We start from the raw sequence: 18,199 nt of genomic DNA on the forward strand, positions 1-18,199 counted from the left end.
CATAGTACTAAGTGTCTAATAAAAATGGAAAATATATTAATAACTTCACAGCACATCTAAAAGCTGTAGAGCAGAAAGAGAAAATCACACCCAAGAGGAGATGGCAAGGGAGAACCAGACTCAGGACTGAAATCAATAAAACATATACAAAGAGTCAACGGCATAGAGCTGGTTCTTTGAGAAAATCAGTAAGATTAATAAACTCTTAGCCAAATGAAATATAAGGCATCACCAACAAAATCCCAACACAATTTCTTCAACAGAAACTGAAAGGACAATTTTCAGCTGCATATAGAAACACAAAAAGCCCAGGATAGCTAAAACACTCTTAAGGATAAAGAACTGCTAGAGGCATCACCACCTCTGACCTCACATTGCACGACAGAGCTGTCATAACAAAAGCGGCATGCTATTGGCATAAGAAAGACCCACTGATCAACGGAATTAAATCAAAGACTCAGACATAACCCTACACACTTATGAACACACCTACGGCTTTTGACAGAGAAATCAGAGATACTGACATCACAGAACTCTTCAGCACAGCACTTCAGGTGTGCCAAGTATGGACTCTTATCACTAAGCTAAGCTCTGGCTACCAGACCCACAGCCCAAGTGGAGTGGTTAGCACCAGCTTACTTCACGAGTCCATGCTGAGGAGAAGTTTGCTAAGACATCCCATGCACAGAGAACACTGTAGCACACGCCGTTATGGTGAAATCTTTTTTTCACAGTATAAAATCATTGCTGCTCCATTATTCCCTAGTATGAAACCATCCTTAAAACTTACATCTTTTTTTTTTTTTTTTTTTTTTGACATTTTCTACTTACACTTCTGTGTATCCACAGCTCCAGCCACTTCCCCTTGGAACCTTGCTTTATCTTCAGTGGTGCTGCTTTGTATAGATTCTCATTCTTTGTGTTTTGTAGCGCCAGGGACCAAACTTAGGGCCTCAGCACAAGAAGGTATTTGGTACATTCCCAGATCATCTCACTCTTTCCCTACTTCTTTTTATCTTCTTTATTCCTTTGTTATCTACTTCAGATACAAACTGTGATGGTCAGTGTTATCTTGATAAACTCTAGAATCACACAGGAGATGAGCCTTATCTGTGAGGGACTGTCTTGCTAATCTAAGCTTCTGAGAATGTCTGCAAAGGATTCTCTTGACTACTACACTGATGTGGGAAGGCTCATTTCAGTTGTCGGTTAGCCTGTCCCTGGGCAGAGGACCCTGGACTTCACAAATGGAGACAGAGCTGAGCAGTGGCCTGCCTTCATCCCGTCTGCTTCCCCACCGCGAGGTGACGCGACCAGCTGCTTCGCTCTTGCTGCCTCAACTTTCCTCCACGATGAGTTGCACCTTGAACTATGAGTGAAAACAAACCTGTTCCCCTTCAGGCTTTCCTGTCAGGGTTTTTACCACAACAGGAAAAGAAACTAAAACACCAATGTTCCCTATTTTCTTAAAAAAAAAAAAAAAAAAAAAAAAAAAAAAAAACCCAAAACAAAACAAAAAAAACCTGTTCACACTTGGCTAGCACTAAATGGCTTCAGTGAGCACTTCCTTCAGCTGACACGTGCTTACCGTCAGCTCACACTGGTCTGCAGAGCTCAGGGCCACCCTGTCTTACTAATAGCTCCGTCTGGACGCAGCAAGGACAACCTGCAGTTGGTGTAACCAACGTACCTGTTTCCCTCTGACCTTCTCCACCCACGCTCACCCTTCCCTGACTCTCCACAGGATGAACCTAACGCAGTCCCTGCTGCCCTCCAAACTGTCAGTTCTCATTCCTAACACTGATACGTCTGTCAGCGGCCTCCCATTTCTGCCCTGAGTTGCTGTAATCACTTCCTGGTTAATCATCTGACAGTTTCTCAGCCTTGCACTCCATCTTTTGTGTAGTATTAAGATGCTAAACGCACGCCACTCATTTCTTTATAATATGCCAGTGGCTCCCACAGTGTGAATGATAAAATCCAAGTGTTCAAGGGAGCCAATGTGTTACACCCTGAGTGGGAACTAAGAAGGTAGCAGTGATGAACAATGCAAGCATCACTGCAAGTTTTAAATCACCAATTTCTATTTAGAGGCACTACCCGATATAGACTAGACATTCTTTATTTTCCTGAATAGGAAAAAAATATATATCAAGAAATCCCATGTGTAGTCAAGCTTTAGGGACTTTAAAAAACTAAATGCAATTTATGAAGTAACTAGACTCTTTTGTTCCGGGTTATGAAAACCAAAAGAAATAGAACAGTGTGAGTTTGTACTAGCAAACACACCACACGCATACACACACACGTGCGCGCACACACACACACACATACACACGCACAGCCCCCCCCACCCCCACATACATGTACTCACCCACACACTACATGCATGCACCCACACACCCACACCCACACACCACATGCATGTACACACACACCACATGCATGCACGCACCCCCCCACATACACACCACGCATGCACACGTACATATATGTACTTTTGTAAGACATAAGATGAGAAATAAAGACATTGTAATTTCTTAATACTGACTATTAGAACTATATTTCATTATGTACCCAACAATTTTCAGGGCAGACACTTACATTCCCGATCTCAAAGTTCTGCCTCATGAGAAGGTACAGGGAGGCACTGGCGTGTGACCGGATTGTACTGATGCTGCTGCTGCAGTGTCGGAGAAGTCGGAGGCACAGATCTGCACACTGCTCTGTCTCCTCCTCAAACAAGAGCTCAGGAAACTGTAAACCAAACCAAACCAAACCAAACCAAACAAACAAAAAACAGATAGAAATATGTTAACATAGCCCGACTTGGAAATCTGATAGATTAGACTAGAAATTAAAAAGAATAGCTAAGAGACAATATTAGTTAAGATCAACAGCGGAGACCAGAGCCAGACAGACAGGGCTAGAATACTGGTGACGTCACTTGTTAGGTAGTGGTATGACACCGGGCAAATTTCAGTTTTACATGCAGGAGGAAAAATAATATTATCTATATAAATTGTTATAAGGTTTTAGTAGGGTTTCATGAAAAACAGTAGCAACATGTAAGAGCTCAACATAAACAAATAAACACAAGTGTACAAATACAGAAAGGGAAGGGGAAAAAACAGAAAGTTGACCTCTGAGGCAGCAGAGCACAGAGCCACCTTTACACAGCAAGGGTAGAACTGTCTATACATTTAACTCTTTTTTGTTGTTGTTTTTTTTTTTTTTCCTGAGACAGGGTTTCTCTGTGCAGCCTTGGCTGTCCTGTACTCATTTTGTAGATCAGGCTGGCCTCGAAGTCAGAGATCCACCTGCCTCTGCCTCTGGAGGGCTGGCATTAAAGGTGTGCTCTACCATGCCTGGCTTCCACTTAACTCTTAAAAGACATGAGTTGAAGAGAAAGATACATGGGTGGGTGATAGAGCTTTGTGGAACAGCGCTTGCACCACATGTGCAAGGACCTAGCCTCAGTTTCCAGCAGCACAAAACCCAGACGGAACAAGGTAAAACTAAAGAGAAGAGCCCACACTTCTCTGCTACTGAGTCCAGGCTCTTCTCAAAACAAAGTGATTTTTAGACAAGAAACTGATTAGCAGTAATTCAGATCAAGACAGGATCTGAAGACAGAAGCAGAGACAGAGAAGAAAGCGTATTAAGCCTTTAAAATTAATTTATAAAGTATTGACCAATGAGTGTGCCAAATGAACTTGGACAGTGCTAGAGAAGAAACTGATGTCACATTAGACCACAGGTGCAAAGTAACCCACCTTTGAGACGAGGGCCCTCTGCGTGGCAAAGCAGTGTTGCAGATACACTGCACTTTGGTTGCAGGCCATGCTCTGTAGCAGCACTTTCAGCACCCCACCCAGAATGCTCTCTTTGGATTCTGTTACAGCAACAGTCTGCAATTGAAAGATAAATACATAAAATAGACATGTATCTATAATGTGGCTAGGTAAGTAAAATATGTATGAAAATGCAAACATTTATGAGAGAGGAAAATGATAAAAGCCAGGAGGACTTCAAGAACAGACGCCAAGCAGTGGACAGAAGAAAAGGAGTGAAAAGGCCAGAGATTTTAAGGTGGATGCGGGGAAGGGAGCACTGACGTAGTGCAAGAAAACATTAAGTATGTTCTAGGAAAAAGTGTAAATTAACTTAGATGTCTGCCTTGAAATGCCTGAAGAAATTAAAGCTAAAAAAAAACCTAGAGTAAGTGCCCATGGCAGGTAATATTCGTTACATATCAAAAATCATTTTCTATCTTTCTTCCTTTAGGAACAGGAATCCTGGCTTCTGTTTGGGAACTAGAAACTAAGCTAAAAAGAAATGTGATCTAAAGAAAAATTGTCTCCATGAGGCACGCCCTCAGAAATACAAGTGCTCCTCTACCCAGTCAAATGTAGTGTAGTGAGGGTGAACCCTGAGCCAGCACCTTGTATAATCTACTTTAGAAATGCTATTTCTTTTCATACTACTTTCCCTCGTAGATTAGACCTAGTCTAAACAATAGAGTGTCAAAATATAAAGCCCATTAGAGTCTGAAGAACTCCCCTTTTTTGTCACTAAGCAGTCAAGACAGTCACACTCTTAAAAACTATTATTTACTTGTCACACTGTGTGCCTGTCTGCATGGTTTCGTGCATGTGTATGCAGGCCAGAAGGAGGTGCTCAACGTCTTCTACACAACTGACTATTCCTTTGAGGCAGGGTCTCTCTGAACCTTGGCCTTGTATCTTCCTGTCTTCCTGCCCTTTGCAACTGGAGTTACAGGTATGCGCTAAATGCCAGACTTGTTATGTAGGTGCCGGAATCTGATCTGTGGTTTTCACAATTGCACACTAAGAACACACTATGCACTCTTAATGCTGAGATTTCTCTCCGGTACCAAGAAATACTGCAGATTTTATATGTTTAGATTTTCAGTCAGGGTAACAGCCAGTAAAATATAAGAAAAATAATCTCAAGGAAGTGGAAGAAGAGACTACAAAGAGAATACAGAGCATCATGAACCAGACAGACATTATAACAGCACTGAGTTAGGAATCTGACACAGTGACGGTAGCAGAAGGGAACGGCAGAGACAGGTGAGAGGCATTTACTAAGACAACTGGACTCACATCCTGGCTCTTCTACTGACTTCCTGTGATCATGGGACACTGCTTAAACATCTGTGACTACTACTGTTATCCACAAGATGAGGACAATGATACTTTCAATTGCTTCTTCCTTGTAAAGACCAAGTAGGTTAACACTTGTGAAGTGCTTAGGACATTGCCTGAAAAACGTCATAAATGGCTCCTTTACCACCGAGGTAACACTGTCTAGAAGCCTACTGACCAAGCAGTTTACATCTATGTAAAACAACCCAATAAGGCAACTACACGTAAGAACCCTAAACCACTGCTTAACATAAGAACATGTAGAATAAACCCAGATTAGCTCTATATTGCATGTTAAATATATTTCAGCAGGACACCATATTATAAATACACAGTGCATTTAATATGACAAACAAATGTAGATTTTTATAAGTATTGTCAAAAGAATAAACATTTGAAAACTGTGGGAAGAAACAGAAATTTATGTATTTATTTATTTTGTTTTTTTAAGAGGGTCTCTCTTTGTAGCCTTGGCTGTCCTTGAACTCACAGCGATCCACCTGCCTCTGCCTGCCTAGTGCTGGGATTACAGCCATGCGCCACCATATCTGGCTGGAATAGAATTTATAGTTAGAGAATCACCAACTACTTGGAACTACATGTCAGCTACGGATGCCTGGGCATGATTATATGGTTCAAACTGACTTTCCAACGCCACCTGCCGAGTCTGACTTGGGCTCCTCTGGCCCGCCCTTACCTGGACGACGATCTCTAAGGTGTCTAGGATGATGAGGTTTGCTTCAGTAGCCAGGTTCCCATCAATCAGGGCCTCGTGTTCTATCTCTGCTCTGGACCTAAGACAGCACATTGTAAGAAATTTTACTCATCTTTCAAAAAAGCCTGAAGTAAGAAATGACAGCCATTAAAACAAAAGCTTGACACTATTAGCATTTGTTTAAACAAAAACTTACAAAAAAGTAAGAGGAATACAGTATTTCATACATTAAAATGTTCTGTTTTCCTGCATCTTGCTGACTGTATAGTAACATGTAATATGCACATTTTCTTTCTTTCTTTATTTTTGGTCTTGAGACAGGTACTCAGTGTACAGCCCTGACTGGCCTCCAATTCAGAGATTCACCTGCCTCTGCCTCCCTAGTGACACCATGCCCAGAAACATAAGCATCTGTCCCCAACGAAGGCACAAAGTGCCACTAAGGGCATGCATATTTGCTCCGCCTTTCAGCTCTGCCTTTTAGCCACAGGTGCAGATGCTAGGTGGTGCTATGTTTACCTGTACTTAGGACTGCTGTATGTAAAACAAAGTCTGGAAGTTGAGTACTCATCCTAGATCTCAAACATTCTTAATGTAAGTATTAACAACAATAAAAGCACTCGATTTTTCTAATATTTTGTCTAATTTCCTCTTAGCTACTCATGCAAATATTCTCAGAAGGTAATTTAACTCTTAAACAAGACTGGATGGAATCATAACATTACAAAACATTAAAAAGGCAATAAATACTGTTAACAAACTTGACTATAATCATTACACAATTGTGTATATATATTAAAACTCACACTGTATAGTGTAAATACATTTCTTGCCAATTAAAACTCAATAAGGGAGGGGAAAGCAAAATAAAACAATATGATGCTATAATCAGTTGCCAAATGCATTTTCCATGGAGGATTAGTTGGGTAAATGTGCTTGCTTTATTTATTTATAAATGAGTTTTTAAACATGCAATATATTTTACTGTAATATATAAAATATTTTCCCATTGTAGGTTTCTTTTTTTCTTTTTCTTTTTCTTTTTTTTTTTTTTGACACAGGGTTTCTCTGTGTATCCTTGACTGTCCTGGACTTGCTTTGTAGATCAGGCTGGCCTTGAACTCACAGCGATCTGCCTGCCTCTGCCTCCCGAGTGCTGGGATTAAAGGCTTGTGCCATCAAGCCTGGCTTCATGAAGTTTTTTTTTTTTTAAAGATTTATTTATTATGTATACAGTGTTCTGTCTGCATGTACACCTGTAAGCCAGAAGAGGGCACCAGATCTCAGTATAGATGGTTATGAGCCACCAAGTGGTTGCTGGGAATTGAACTCAGGACCTTAGGAAGAGCAGCCAGTGCTCTTAACCTCTGAGCAATCTCTCCAGCCCTGTAGTTTTTAATTTAAAACTTAAAAACCAAACATAAATACTTATCTTTTAAGATAGGCACACCTAATAAAAAATAACACTAGGACAGTGAATGGCCTTGTGTTTAGGGTCCAGGCAGCCCACTAACACACTAGGACAGTGAATGGCCTTGTGTTTAGGGTCTAGGCAGCCCACTAACACACTAGGACAGTGAATGGTGTTGTGTTTAGGGTCTAGGCAGCCCACTAACACACTAGGACAGTGAATGGTGTTGTGTTTAGGGTAGGCAGCCCACTAACACACTAGGACAGTGAATGGGTTGTGTTTAGGGTCTAGGCAGCCCACTAACACACTAGGACAGTGAATGGCTTGTGTTTAGGTCTAGGCAGCCCACTAAACACTAGGACAGTGAATGGTGTTGTGTTTAGGCTCTAGGCAGCCCACTAACACACTAGGACAGTGAATGGTGTTGTGTTTAGGCTCTAGGCAGCCCACTAACACACTAGGACAGTGAATGGTGTTGTGTTTAGGTCTAGGCAGCCCACTAACACTAGGACAGTGAATGGCGTTGTGTTTAGGGTCTAGGCAGCCCACTAACACACTAGGACAGTGAATGGTGTTGTGTTTAGGCTCTAGGCAGCCCATTAACACACTAGGACAGTGAATGGTGTTGTGTTTAGGCTCTAGGCAGCCCACTAACACACTAGGACAGTGAATGGTGTTGTGTTTAGGGTGTAGGCAGCCCACTAACACACTAGGACAGTGAATGGTGTTGTGTTTAGGCTCTAGGCAGCCCACTAACACACTAGGACAGTGAATGGTGTTGTGTTTAGGCTCTAGGCAGCCCACTAACACACTAGGACAGTGAATGGTGTTGTGTTTAGGGTGTAGGCAGCCCACTAACACACTAGGACAGTGAATGGTGTTGTGTTTAGGGTGTAGGCAGCCCACTAACACACTAGGACAGTGAATGGTCTTGTGTTTAGGGTCTAGGCAGCCCACTAACACACTAGGACAGTGAGTGGTGTTGTGTTTAGGGTCCAGGCAGCCCACTAACACACTAGGACAGTGAATGGTGTTGTGTTTAGGGTCCAGGCAGCCCACTAACACACTAGGACAGTGAATGGTCTTGTGTTTAGGGTCTAGGCAGCCCACTAACACACTAGGACAGTGAGTGGTGTTGTGTTTAGGGTCCAGGCAGCCCACTAACACACTAGGACAGTGAATGGCCTTGTGTTTAGGGTCTAGGCAGCCCACGAACACACTAGGACAGTGAATGGCGTTGTATTTAGGGTCTAGGCAGCCCACTAACACACTAGGACAGTGAATGGCCTTGTGTTTAGGATCTAGGCAGCCCACTAACACACTAGGACAGTGAATGGTGTTGTGTTTAGGGTGTAGGCAGCCCACTAACACACTAGGACAGTGAATGGCGTTGTGTTTAGGGTCTAGGCAGCCCACTAACACACTAGGACAGTGAATGGTGTTGTGTTTAGGGTCTAGGCAGCCCACTAACACACTAGGACAGTGAATGGTGTTGTGTTTAGGCTCTAGGCAGCCCACTAACACACTAGGACAGTGAATGGTCTTGTGTTTAGGGTCTAGGCAGCCCACTAACACACTAGGACAGTGAGTGGTGTTGTGTTTAGGGTCCAGGCAGCCCACTAACACACTAGGACAGTGAATGGCCTTGTGTTTAGGGTCCAGGCAGCCCACTAACTAACACACTAGGAGTCTCATTACTTATCCAGCTTCTCAGTGTTCTGACGCCAGTGTGTCATATCCTTTCTCCACCGCAGGTTCTCTTGGCTCCCAAAGGCACTTCCAGATGGGCTCCGCTCTGTCAAACCAATTCCAAAATGGTATTTCAGTTGGACCACATATACACATATTTGAAAACATACAAGAAATAGTGGGTGCCCTTAATTTTATAAACAGCCACTTCTTTCAGTACAAGGAGAAGAGCTGGGCAGTTGTAATTTTTACTTAAGCATTTTCACAATAACTAAGGAGAAAATATTTTCTGTATAGGATATTTCTTGGAGAACACCCCACCCCCATCCTTTTAAATAAGCAAAGAAAGGCTGTGAATGGGTCTTGCTATAAGGCAAGTGGACAGCCCTGTTCCCTTGGTGTTTAGTCATTCTACTCCCCTGCTCTCCCTGTGGGCACGGGCCCTCTGAGCGTCTCACCTCCTCCTCCTCCTCTTTCTCCTCAGGAGCCTCCCCCACCCTCTAAGACATCCTTGCCTAAGTATCTGCTTTACTTGTGTTCCTAACATTGATTATTAATTTTAATGAGACAGGGTCTCACTCTGTAGCCCAGGCTGGCCTGGAATATACTATGTAGCCAAAGCAGGCCATGAATTTAACATAATCCTCCTGTCTCAGTCTGCCAAGAGCTGGAATTACAGATGTAATACTGGGCTCCATAGTATTTACTTATATAAGAACATGCTACTTGACACAAGTGGCATCCATTTTGTCAGCATTTAATAACAAAGCATCTGGAATATGCTGAGTACATAATAAACCTGTGTCCATAAGGAAGCACAACAGGGGCCTGGAAGACGGCTCCGTGACTCAAGTGTTTGCCACGCAAGCAAAAGTATAGGAATTCAGATTCCTACAACCCACACACGTGCAAGGCAGATGTGGTAGCCTGCTTGCAGTTTTAGCCTTGGGAAGCAGAGTCAGTGGACTCTCAAAGCAGGATGGCCAGCAAGATGGGCATATGGGAGCACTTTGGGTTAACTAAAAGACATTGCCTCAAAGAATAGGGAGGAATGATTGAAGAAGATTCGCACATCAACCTTAGGCCTCCACACATGCATGCAATGCACATACATATACAGCCAACACACCACACACACACACACACACACACACACACACACTTAAAAAACTGTAGCAGAATAAGATCAATTTCTTTTTTTAAAGAGTTTCTGTGAGAGAGGGGGAAGGGGAAGAGAGGGAGGGAGGGTGAGATCCCCATGCGGGTCAGAAGAGGGAATGGACACCCTGGAGGTGAGGCTGCAGGAGGCTGAGCTGCCTGGCATAAATGCTGAGGTCTAAACTTGTATCCTCTACAATTGCTTCTTTGGTCCACTTCCCAGTTCTATAGGAAAAGTGGGGGAGGGGCACTTCTCTTCCTCTAGGGCTTTAAGCTTGAAGGCAGATTGGATGGCAAGGGTCGTTTTAAAGAGACAGGCACAAAAATGTGTCTGAGTGGAGAAAGCACCAAGACAGTGGAGAAATACAGAAGCATGCATCGGAATCAGATTTCACGCTTCTAACTCGGTAATGAAGACTCCACTTTTGAAAACAGTAAGGCCTGGAACTGTAAGAAGGTGGAAGAACAGAGAAGGTGGAAGTTCAGAGTTCACATAGGAATTTAAAAATACTAAGAAACATAATTTTATATAATGACAGACAAATCTCTACCCTTTCCTTGTTTTTTTTTTTCTTTCCTTTCTGAACTTTTAACTTTGAATTTTTTTCTAGATTTATTATCATTATTTTAATTACGTGTCTGTCTGTATGCAGGTGCCCATGGAGGTCTGAGACAACGGATTCCCTGGGAACTGAAATTACAGGGGCTGTAAGCCACCTGCTGACATGCGTGCTGAGACCGGAGTTTGGGTCCTCTGCAACAACACATGAGTTCTTAACTACTGAGGCTCCTCTTCAGCCCTGCTTTGAAATGTATTTTGACCATATTTACCACCCATTCCCCTAACTTCCTACCCACCCCACTTCAGTGTGCTTTCTCTCCTTTCTAAGCCATTGAGTTCAGTGTTACTCAGAAACTCTTGGGTATAGAGCCTGCCATGGCGCATGGTCAACACAGTGGCATCACATCCTTAAAGAAACCTGATTCTCTCACTCCAGCTCGGACTGGAGGGGCAGGGCTTCTTGCCTACCTCCTGCTGGGATTGTTGGCCCGAGCTCTGAAATTTCCTTCTCCTGGCACAGTGTATCTTATTCATCATTAAATTATAAACACATACAGTATATAAAGGCTATTTAAATAAATGATCTATGCTAATGGCAAGTCAGAAAATTCTGTTACCCATAGTTCAGAGGCCAGATGTGGTAGCACACACCTATAATCCCAATACTTGAGGAGTGAGGCAGGGGGATCACCAACAGTTGAAGTTAGCCTGTTCTACACAGTCAGTTCTAGGCCATCCAGGGCTAGACCACCAGACCTGACTCCATCTCAAAATAAATAAATATATAAAGTGAAAAATAAAATCCATCACAGATTCACATTTTATACATTTTACACCCAATAAATATATAGTATGTATTTAGTATATATTCTTTACACAGATGACTAAGCCATTCCTCTGACATTACAGAATTTTTATCAATATTAGTGTTTAAATATCATTTTTAGCACACATATGCTCACACATACAGAGATTATAAGATCAGGTAGGGCCTTGTAAGCTCTACAAGTAACTACGAAAAGGTAAGGAAAAGGAAGCTTGGAGATTAAGTATCATGGCCAAGTTTAATGTCAGTCAGCCTAGTAACAGATCTCAGCTGGAGGGGGGACCCAAAACCTATTTTTCCCTCTCACATGTTAGTCTGTGGGCAGCATTTTTACATTTGATACACAATATATTAATTTACTGTGCAAACTAGAACATTCAACAGTAAAGGGGCAAGTTACATGGAACAAAGCCTAATATACACTAGACTGTGGGTGGCAGCACACTGTGTGCATTTACCCACTGTAAAGTGTTGATAATAGGGGAAGCTGTGCATGTGTCTGCAGAGGCGATACACACATCTCTGTCCTTGGCGCTTAGTTTTGCCCTGAATCTAAACTGTCTATTTTTAAAAGGAGAGGGAAGGAATGCCACTGATACTTAGACAGGGGCAAACTGAGACACATGCCTATCACCTTAAATCAGAATTTCAACGAGCATCTTTAGAGAACCCGCTGATTCAGTTATGTTTCAAGAGTTTCTGGAAAGTCACTGTGGACTAGCAGCAGTGATGAATAAAGGACACAGCTCTTGGACGTGACACAGCCCTCACCAGGAGGAGAAGATGCACCTACCGAGCTGGCCTCGGCTCCGCCGGACCATTTCCTGCCTGGCACCGATGCTCCCGAGAATGGCTTCTTCAAGCTTGGCTCGCATGTCTTTTGATTTCTTAAAGGTTAAACTATTCATTCTTTCAAACACCTTTTTTCCCTAAAATTTAAACATCAGAAGAGACACTGAGGACATTTCTTTCTTCCTCCTTCCGCTACTTTGCTTCCCTGTAAGTGCCGATGGGGTCATGGCTACTTACTTTGTACTCAAAGCAAGAGACACACAGATAGAGCAGATCTAACAGCCGGTTCAGCTGAAGGACCGAGAGGTCTGTAAACCATTTCTGCAGAACTGACTCATCGGCGTTCTTGAGAACCCACAGCAGACAGATCAAAAGGCTCCGGCTTGATTCTGCTGAGAAGGTGGTATGCTGCCTGCCACTCTGAAAACAAAAACAGGAGCATGTCGCCATTGAGCACGGACCAGTCACCATTGAGTTTTTGTCGTTGTTGTTGTTGTGACACACGTGTAATCAGTCAGTATCTGGGCAACTCGGGCACAAGGCCTCCAAGGTTGAGGCTTGTCTGAGCTACCTATCAAGCGTCAGGCAAGCCTGGTTATATACCAAGACTCTGTCTAAAATCAAATGAACAAGCAAGTACTTTAAAATAGAAGTTTCTTAAAAGTAAACTACTCCAAAGGAACCACTTGTTTTAGGTGACACACGGGAAGGGCGGCCACACAGAACCGTAAAGTCTGAAGTTTAGTGAAGGGCAGCAGACATCTGCTTCACCGCGGCAGAGCTGCCAATGGAAAACAGCGCACTGCACGTTAGGAGAGAGCATGCGGGGGAGACAAAGCGCCTACTATTCAAACCCAAAGAATGCGTCACAGAGCACCAGCCGAGCAAAGCCACTGACTCAGGGTAAGTGGTAGTATGAATAAGGAAAGAAATAGAAAAATAACATTTATAAGATGCAGAGGACGAGGTTCCTTAAAAATAACCAATGACATAAAGTGGCAAATGCTAAGCCGTATTCTGGTGGTCTGAGTGGGAAAGTCCTCCATAGTGTCTGGCTTGCAACCACTGGGTTGCCTGTTGGTGGAGCTGTTTGCTGGAGGAAGTACATCACGGGGGCAGGCTCTGAGAGTGAAGCCTCGAGGCATTTCTAGTTTGCTCTCTCTGCTTCATGCTCAGGGTTGAGATGTGAGCTGTCAGCTGTCTGTTTCTGCTGCTATGCCGTTTGCCCTCATGGAGTGCCATCCCTCTGGAGCTTTACGTCAAAATTAACTTTAACAACAGAAAAATAACTAACATACATACAGTAAAGATGCTATTTTTATTTACAGTTTATAAGGTTGAAAAGTATCTGTGATCTACGTGAGGACATACAATGAACTGTAAATGAAAAACAGAGCATGTGAGCTTATTTATAGCATCACTGACTAGGGATCTTATTATCTAGCTCAGTTAATGTACTGAGCCCTTCACATGCAATTTTAATCCTCACAAAATATTACAAAGTAAGTTGTCTCATCTCAATTTCACAAATAAGAACAGACAACAATAATGACGCTGATAGAGTAAAATCTGAAATGTGTTAAACACTACGGTGATGAGTTTCACAATCTTACAAGATGATATTAACTATTAGTTTTCCTGAAAGGTAAGATTTCAGTTCTGGCTAAGTAACCAAACCCCAAAGTCCCTGCTCCTCACCTGAGACATTACTGGAATGTTTACTTAAAAAAGAGATCAGTAAGGAAAGACTCAGCGAAGCAGAACACACTTAACTGCCAAGGTCACGATTTTACTTCTTTCGACAATCTCTCATCTGTCTTCTGGTTGAAACAGATGGTGGCAGCTAACGCAGATACGTACTCTGTCCTACGCAATGCACCAAACACTGAGCTCATATTAACTCGTTCATCTCTTGCCAGTACCCCAGAGATAACTGTGACTACTCATCCCTGGTCACAGCAAGAACAAAGAGCCAGCCCAAGCAGTCTGCAGTTGGACGGTGGGACTGGAAGCCATGTTCAGTGGACATGGCTGCAGAGAACAAGCTCTCCTCCGTATTCAGCCTCTGACGCAGCAGCTGAGTGAAGACCAGGTGGGTTCAGGGAGCAAAGGAGACAAATTTATTCTCCCAGATAGCAGCACATTTTTAGAAAGTTGGGATGACGAGGACAGTGTGATTCTGGTGTGTATAGAGGGGCAAACAACAAACAGCACAGGAAACATGAGAGGTATCCCATGAGCCCTAAAACAATCTACAACAGCACAGGAAACATGAGAGGTACCCCATGAGCCCTAAAACAATCTACAACAGCACGCAGTGTGGCTCAGGGGTGAGGTGACAGACTTTTTAAACGTAATTGGGACAACTGATTCCTCTACAGGGAAAAAGAATGGACTTCTATCTTGTATCATATCATATAAAGATAATTTCAGATAAAGAATTTAAATGGGAAAGGTAACATTTAAAAGCATTAGGAAAAAATATAGAAAAGAACATTATTGTTCATGCTCACCAAAGGCACAAGCCACCAGAAATATATTAACAATTTTAATTTTAAGCTGCTGAATACCTCATTATCAGTCCATGAAGATAACAAAAATCTGGTGAAGTAACATGGAAAAAGTCTAAACCTCAACTGCTGGGGAATTCAGAGTAAGCAGACAAAACCCAGTGAAGGCCAGAATATTTAAACAGAAGCAACAGCAAATACCATCGGAGCTGAGCACCAGGTATTTACAGAACGGACCGTACATGAGACCTAGAAGCAGATGTGGGGATGTAACATCTCCACCGAAATCCAGACGCACATCCTCTGACCATGAGCAGAAAGAAGAATATTTACAACTAGAAATTTAAAGTCTGCAATTCTTAAATAGGCAGAAATCTTTAAAGATCACCATGAATGTTACAGACGTTTTAAGCTGAATACTGAAAACGCTATGTAAAACAGTAGCAGTTAACTAAAGCAACTATAAAGAAAAATTGACAGGCTTAAGAGATATATTAAGAAAAAATTGATGGAACTTATTGAGCTAAACATTTATCCAAAGTTAGAAAAAAAAAACCCAATAAACAAACAAGAAAGAAAGAAAGGAGCATCGTACACAGGCAGGATAGAGATGGCTAGAGACATTCAACAGAAGAGATGGGCAACGGCACTGAGTCGGCACTTCATAACAACCAAACTTTTTTTTTTTTGACATCTCTGGGACAAGGGCTCATATAGCTAACCTCAAACCTGCAATCCTCCTGCCTCAGCCTTCTTAGTGCTAAATTACAGGCTTGAATGAATATGTCCACCACTTAAAACTGCTGATAAGAAAAAAAATATACAAATGTTAGTCACAGAAACAAAATGTTTACCCTGACTACACATGGGACAGACATGACAGAGGTCACATTAAACATTCAGAACAACTTTACATGCCATGAAATCTGAATAAAATTTCACTACAACAGAATTTATTAAAAAAAGAAAACCAATTTAAGAAGAAATAGGAAAGTTGAACAGCCTTACAGCCATGAGAAGAAATACACCTAATGTGGGGAAAAAAAAAATTCCCAACACAGGTATAGAAGAGACAGTCAGCCTCTTCAGAACTCCGGGAAGGAGGGGACAGAACCCAAAAACAAGCACTTGAGGAGAACAGAATACAAGAGGAAACTCCCTGGCCCAGTTCAACTGCTAGTCTGGCTTTGCTTTCAACCCTGGAAAGAACGTTCAGAGAGGAAGGTTATAGGCAGAATTATTTAAGAGCACAAATAGACAAATCCTAAAGAAAACATGAGCAAACCAATATATCAAGATACAACTATTAAAAAAAAAAAACAAAACCCTGAATTTAATTTAGGATTTCAAGGTTATTTTACAATTAACTTAAGCCAGCTATTAGTGGTGTCCCATACCTTTAATCTCTGTACCCAGAAGGCAGAGACAGGCAGCTCTCTGTGAGTTCAAGGCCAGGCTGGTCTACAAAGTGAGTCCCAGAGCAGCATAGTAAGATCCTGTCTCAAACAACAGCAAAAAAGACTAGAAAGCTCAATAACCTGGTCATCTTAATGACTCAAGAAAACGTTTTTATTAAATAAGTTTAAATGTATTTTTAATTAAAGATCCCCCTCCTCTCTCTCTCATGTGTGTGCGTGTGTGTGTGAATGCAGGTGCCCTTGGAGGCCAGAAAAAGGCACCAGATTCCCTGAAACTGAGCTGCACCCACCTTCTGTGGGTGCTGGGAACCAGGTTAACACCGAACATACATTCAACAAAAAAAGTTGAAAACGTTCCTGCACTGAAGACCCCAGTCAGCATGAGGGAGTCTGGAAAACAATGGAAAGAAACAAACTAAACTGTCAAATACGACCTGACTGTACACACTAAAGTGCTGGGACTGCAGACAGGTGCCCGAGGCTTGGCTTATGATTAGCTTGTGTGTGTGCACATTATACATTTTCCACATGGAATTCTCACAAAAAGCATACTACACAAGAAAAAGAAATTAATTTGAACTCATCAAAATTCATTTTTTTGATACATCTGGCTGGAACAATCCAATTCAAACCCTTGAAAAGAATTTAGTTTTTTTAGTGCCCCACAGAAAGGGTTCTTTTGGGGGGCGGCATTCTAGTACTATCATGATTTGTCTATAAATAATTTTAGCTTATATTGTCCCTGAGTTTTAGGAATAAAAATTCATGCTTGGGAAAGAGCAGGTAGGCCTGTCATTTTGAAAACACCGTAGGCTTTATGGTAAGCACACTGCTCAAACTTTGAAAGGCCACTGGGCAGATAGTCATGATAAAAGATTTAGTGCCTCACCAATTCAAAATTTTTCTACAACCAATTAAAAGAAAAACCCAAAATGTTGCATTTTAATGACTATCATCAAGAACAGAAAAGATAATCCATAGAGAAAAGGAAGTACTATTGCAAATCATGCGGCTCTGAGGAGTTTGCGCCTGGAATATACAAAGGGCTCTTTCAACTCAGTAACAAGACAAAGGGTTTGAACAGTCCTTTCTCCAAAGATTGCACACGAGAGGATGTGCACACATGAGAGGGCCGTGCACACATGAGAGGACGTGCACACACGAGAGGGACGTGCACACATGGGAGGACGTGCACACACGGGAGGACATGCACACACGGGAGGACGTGCACACACGAGAGGATGTGCACACATGAGAGGACGTGCACACATGAGAGGGACGTGCACACACGGGAGGACGTGCACACACGGGAGGACATGCACACACGGGAGGACGTGCACACACGGGAGGATGTGCATACACTAGAGGACGTGCACACACAAGAGGACGTGCCAGTGAGCATTCACTGCAATATTTGCACCCTTTAAGAAGGCTTAGCTTCTCAAATGTTAACTGCAGAAACGTCCAGCAAATTTGCTGCAAGGTTTCTACCCATGAGATACATAAGACTTGCGTACAAGTGTTCACAATGGCATTTATTATTCCTAAGAGAGGTATCTTAATGTTAACCAACTAAAACACAGATAAACAAGCTTTGGGTATATCAACAGAATGCAGTACTATTTGGTAATTTTAAGAAAGAAAAGAACCATATATACATGCTGCTAAACAAACAGAGGAATCTTAAAAACATGCGTGGTGCATAGTGCCAAGAAGCAGGCCCAAAGGTTACAGAGCACACAATCTCATTTACACGACACTGCACAGACATGAAATAGGTTAGTCACTGTCCTACCAGGGTTGGTAGAAATAAGGGGATGGCAGATACAGGCTTTTTTTGGGGGGGAGGGGTGGCGGGAAGATCTAAATGTTATCAAAGTATTGTGTGGAGAAAGCTGTGCAGTTTTATAAATAACTAAAACTAACTATTAAGCTGTACACTTAAGA

General features: G+C 42.3%; 1 protein-coding gene across 1 annotated transcript in view; it reads right to left on the reverse strand.

Moving 5' to 3' along the window:
* The window catches only part of Dock7 (dedicator of cytokinesis 7), a 182,077-nt gene that overhangs the window by 27,994 nt on the left and 135,884 nt on the right, over positions 1-18,199 (reverse strand). Inside the window, exons 32-37 of the mRNA XM_051164576.1 lie at positions 12,562-12,744; positions 12,326-12,461; positions 8,996-9,092; positions 5,869-5,965; positions 3,777-3,911; positions 2,605-2,757 (exon numbers count right to left, since the gene is read on the reverse strand). Of these exons, the coding sequence (XP_051020533.1) occupies positions 2,605-2,757; positions 3,777-3,911; positions 5,869-5,965; positions 8,996-9,092; positions 12,326-12,461; positions 12,562-12,744 (801 nt within the window). The remainder of the gene's footprint in view (positions 1-2,604; positions 2,758-3,776; positions 3,912-5,868; positions 5,966-8,995; positions 9,093-12,325; positions 12,462-12,561; positions 12,745-18,199) is intronic.

Source organism: Acomys russatus, chromosome 2, assembly GCF_903995435.1.
Source record: "Acomys russatus chromosome 2, mAcoRus1.1, whole genome shotgun sequence".
Taxonomy (NCBI): Eukaryota; Metazoa; Chordata; class Mammalia; order Rodentia; family Muridae; genus Acomys; species Acomys russatus.